Here is a 5,042-nt window from a genome sequence, read left to right as displayed (position 1 = left end):
AGGAAGCCGCAAGCATTAATACGTTGAAACAAATGCTAATTTCCCAGAAACTCACGCTGATTGTTGCATCATTTGCAATATCTAAATATATATATATTTAAAAAAAAAAAAAAAACAACTACAGTAGTTATAATTAGTATTCAACATCAGCTCCGAATCTCTGACCACCAAGCTAAAGCGCTAATGAGGACACGGTATAAATTATCTCTATCGGCATGGGGAGAAAATAATAACAGCTCAGGCTTAGAAGCAGGAGCTTGATAATCAAGCGTCTAACCGTCACCTTCCTGTGTTTCTCATTAGCAGCAATCTCATCGAGCTCACGTCTAGCGTCACTGCAGGCACCGAGTGCTGAAACATTACCCGTGTGGAGATATAGCATAAAATAACAAATTGCGGTCGTCTTAGCAGGCAGCAGAGTTCCTATGGAAACCGCTAATGAGCCTAATGGGAGGGGGGAAAAAACGTGTGTAATTCTAAAAACAGGCAGCGTTGGGAAAGATTACAATGTTAGCTAAGAGGGGAAGAAAATGGGGAGTGTGATGATGAATATATAAAAAATATCGACATTTCATAGTAACACTCAGGCATGACCGGGTCAATTAACACCAATATGACTGAAGCAGCTATGAAAAACGGTTGACTTCAAAAATATTGGCACCCTTTATACGTACATGTGATGAGTGAATCATATACCATTCTCTACTGAGTCATCTACACGTAGCGGCCATATTATTAGATCATTAAAAGATGCTTTGACACAATCCTAAGAGTCTGATCACACCACGATTCAAACTCTAGCTCTAATAAAACTCATGGTTCTGTATTTTGTGAGGTTAGTGAAGGTCTTAAGATAAACTCGTGCAACCTTGAGAGTTAAGTCTGCCTCATCTAGTGGATTATGCAGCCAAAGGTCGTTGTTAACTCATGCAAAGGCCAAATAAATGGAGTTTGGTCCTGTTTTTGTTGTGTCCATGTTGATGATTGAGTGTCTTTGTCATGTCCCACTCCACAGCGGTGGTTAATATGAAGCTCATAATGAAAGTAGACACTCAGGACTTTGTAGTGTTTTAGCAGTATTGCTCTAGCCTACTAGGGGTGATATATTCACTGAAAAGTTCCAAAAATATTGTTATTTCTTATATCTTAAAAGTAAATGTTAATATCGAACCCATTTCTGCTCATTGAGATGCTCCAAGTGCTTGTTCATCTAAAAAGCAGCTCAGGTTTGATCTTCAGTTAGTAGAATTCTGTGTAAGGTTCTCCAACAGAGGGGGAAAACACACGTCTCACTGAGATAAAATAACTCATTTGTTTATTCTGATTGAAAATGGCTGATTCGGATCATATTTTTCTATGTATTTACTTCACCTTCTTTCTTCATTTTTTTTTTTTGCATCACACCAGCCTGCTATCAGGCTATGAAAACTCCACAGTGATCACATGACCTCTGAGAACCGGAAAACAAGAAGACGTGACCGCTCACGAAGGTCACGTACGTCTGCCTGCTCTGTATAATAATGCGTGGAAATGTTCTTGTTTACTGTCCTCATAACCAGGCATTTGTCCTTCAGAGTAAAGGCTTACAAAAGATTAAAGACCGAATCATTTACTCCACATCAGTGTGTGATTACAAAACAAGGAACTGAAACACGAGAACTACAAAACAGGAAGTGGATTGCCACAAGAGGAAAAGTTCTACTGTTAGTAAAGAGCCTCTAAAAGGAGCATTTGAGAGAAGAAGAAGAAGAAGAAGAAGAAGAAGAAGAAGAAGAAGAAAAAACAGGAATTCAAGAGTACAGAATATAACTGAATGTTATTTTTTATTATTATCCAGCATCTTTCTTTGGAGCATCCTTCATCCAAAATCATGAAAAAGTGACACATATATATTTATATTCTCCCCTGTTTTTCTTATTGACCTAAAAGTACTTCTTTTTACATTGTGAAGAGTAACATGTCAGCTAATATTACTTCTTAAGACACAAAATTGCCCTCACATGTACAAATTCTTTCTTTTTCCTTCAACACCATCTGTAATCCATTACTCCAGATGTACAATAGGCTACTTGCGCAAACAATTTCCACCAAATTTTAACCAAGATGACAATTTTTCCATCCGGCTCATACACTATAAGGTGCTATTTTACACTCTGTGTCTGCAGGAGGTCCTGAAAATAAATAGTCAAGTGATTTGGAAAGCTTCAGGTATCAGAATGTATGGTTTGTCAAAGATAAAATACTATGGAGGTAAGAAAACACCTATCTAATATTAGCCTATTAGACTTGGAAAAAAAATATTAGCTGTTGCTCTCTTGCTGTACTTGCCAAATGTAAACAGTGCTACTGGTGATAGAAATACATTGTGGTCCCAAGTGCAAGTAGCCCATTACATTTCAAGTATATAGATACGTACACCGATCAGGCATAACATTCTGGCACCTGTTAGTGGGTGGGATATATTAGGCAGCAAGTGAACATTTCGTCCTCAAAGTTGATGTGTTAGAAGCAGGAAAAATGGGCAAGCGTAAGGATGTGAGCGAGTTTGATCAGGAAAAAATTGTGAATGGATCAGAGCATCTCCAACACTGCAGCTCTTGTGGTCAGTGGTCAGTATCTATCAACAAGAGTATCCTTTAAGTTCTGCAAGTTGCAAGGTGGGGCCCATGGAGGCAACATTATCTGCTGCTAACATCTTGGTGCCAGATGCCAGAGGAATCTAGTGGAGTCCATGCCTAGATGAGTCAGGGCTGGTTTGTGAGCGCAAAAGGGGTACCAACACAATATTAGGCAGGGGGTCATAATGTTATGCCTGATAATTATATATATATATATACATATATATATATATATATATATATATATATATATATATACATACATACATATATATATATATATATATATATATATATGCTCATATACTGTATATATATATTCTTTTTTCTTTCTTTCATAAAGCACCTCATATCTATTTATTTATTTATTTATTTATTTCTATCATATTTAAATGATAGAAAATTGAGTGCTCTGTAACTGTGACCTGCAACATTTAACTATAATTCTATAAAGTTTATAACAGAAAATATTCAACATAGTTTATGTACCACATGGTGCATCACTGATGCACAAACTGTAATGAAACCAACACACTAAACTGTACTATTGCTTGTCATGGTGGTGGGAAGATCAAGAAAACATTCTTCATACGTGTGTGTGTGTGTGTGTTCTATTTACTCCACCTTGGAAAACTCATTTAGGTCTAAATAAGGTCCTTGAGGTCTAATGATGACTCTTGAATCATCTTAAAAGGCAACTACATTCACTTTCCCAGGCAAAAGATACAAAATAAAGGTGGTGAATACTGACCCCTGAGGGTCTCCCAGCAGTAACAAGCAATGCTACACTTTAGTACACTTCTAACATTTTTTTTCCAGCGGTGCAGCAACCAATTAAAAAAAGAAAACAGATAATGAGTTAAGGTATAAATCAGTAAGATCGTGTGGCATGTTTCTGGTCCTCTCCTTGGATAAACGGCTTGGCCGAGTTGTCGGGTGGGTCCTGCTGATCGATCGACTGATAGGTGTCTCGGTTCTGGGTCACCGTCGGAAAACCTGAAGTGGAAAAGAAAGACATTTCTCCTTAATCTGCAAGCAGGCTAGAATAAACCTAAATGAATGCTGCTTCTTGAAAGAGAGTATATATAATGACTGCTGTATTTATAATTATGGACCTAAATAAAAATAAATTCTACGGTGTGTTTTAAAAATTAATGGGGTTTTTTGCCAATGATTTTGTCTTTAATTTTAACTTGCTAAGGAAATGTCTTTTAAAACATACAATTTAAAATTATGGGTTATGGAGTTAAGATTTGACGCTTAAAAACAATTAGCAAAAAATCGAGTATCAAAAACAGGGTTTTAAGTAAGCCAAAGATGAAACATCTTTGGCTTACTTAAATTTTGCCGGCTCTTATAACGCTATAAGAGCCAGCAAAATTAGCCAATCACAGACATCTAAAGAAGTGGAGTAGAATTAAATAGAATCAAAACAGATATGAACCATAATGAGGTTAGTGCAACAAAAGATCTACTGAAACTAGAAAGCTAATTCTAGCTGCTAATGCTTGCCAGCAAGCTAATGTTAGCAAGGCCTGACTAGCTAGAACATGTTTATCATGATGGTAGAAAAAAAACTGTTCTTGGAGTAAAACAAATATATTTTTATTTGTATTTTTATTTTACAATCTGGTAGAGTTTCCCTGACCTCATTTAATATTAAACCTGTATTTTTGTATTTTTTTTTTAAAAAAAGGTTATAACAATAATAAAAGGATACTAAAACTAAAAAAACGTTAAAAAATAAATAAATAAATAAAATATATTTTTTAAATAAAATAAAAAATTACGTAAATAAAAAATTAAATATATTAAGCATATCAAATAAAAAGAACTGTATCTAATTTGAGGGGTATTTATTTAAAACAAAATTTTTATTCCGTAAATAATTCAGTCAGAAAAAGAACGATTACGCCATTTCTTTTGTATGATTTATTAAAATACAGCTTAAAATAAAAAATAATTAAAAATAATAATAATAATAATAAAGAAAAAAAACACTGAAACAAACGGAGTGAATAAACGAATAAATAAATGCAAGTCAAATTCAGTCACTGCTTTCTAATAAGGTTAATAAAATGCTCAGATGAGCTCACAAATATAAATAAACAGTAAACCATCATTTACATTTAATTTGCAAACATTTTGCAGTTTTTTCATGCTTTCACTGTAAAATCACACAGTTCTTATCTTGTGTAAAGCTTCATGCCTTATCCCTCAGCAACCTTCACTACTAATAGAATCATGTGCAACTCGGCTAAAACCTGTGACGCAAAATTTCCGACTCTCCCTCAGCTCGGAAACGGAGGTCTCCTCAACCCTGTGTACAGCACAATGCCGTCAAAACTCTTACATTTAATCAGTTTTACTGTATATACTCTATATTACCAAAAGTTTTGGGACGTCTGCCTTTACATGCACATG

At 35.0% G+C, this 5,042-nt stretch overlaps 1 protein-coding gene across 1 annotated transcript in view; it reads right to left on the bottom strand.

The window, feature by feature from the left end:
- Nucleotides 1–1,804: 1,804 nt before the first annotated feature.
- The window catches only part of agtrap (angiotensin II receptor-associated protein), a 12,750-nt gene continuing 9,512 nt past the window's right edge, over nucleotides 1,805–5,042 (bottom strand). The window contains exon 5 of the mRNA XM_058373830.1: nucleotides 1,805–3,614. Within this exon, the coding sequence (XP_058229813.1) occupies nucleotides 3,490–3,614 (125 nt within the window). The 3' untranslated portion in view covers nucleotides 1,805–3,489. The remainder of the gene's footprint in view (nucleotides 3,615–5,042) is intronic.

Source organism: Hemibagrus wyckioides, linkage group LG21 (genome assembly GCF_019097595.1).
Source record: "Hemibagrus wyckioides isolate EC202008001 linkage group LG21, SWU_Hwy_1.0, whole genome shotgun sequence".
NCBI classification, from domain to species: domain Eukaryota; kingdom Metazoa; phylum Chordata; class Actinopteri; order Siluriformes; family Bagridae; genus Hemibagrus; species Hemibagrus wyckioides.
This window is presented reverse-complemented; position numbering and strand designations above follow the sequence as displayed.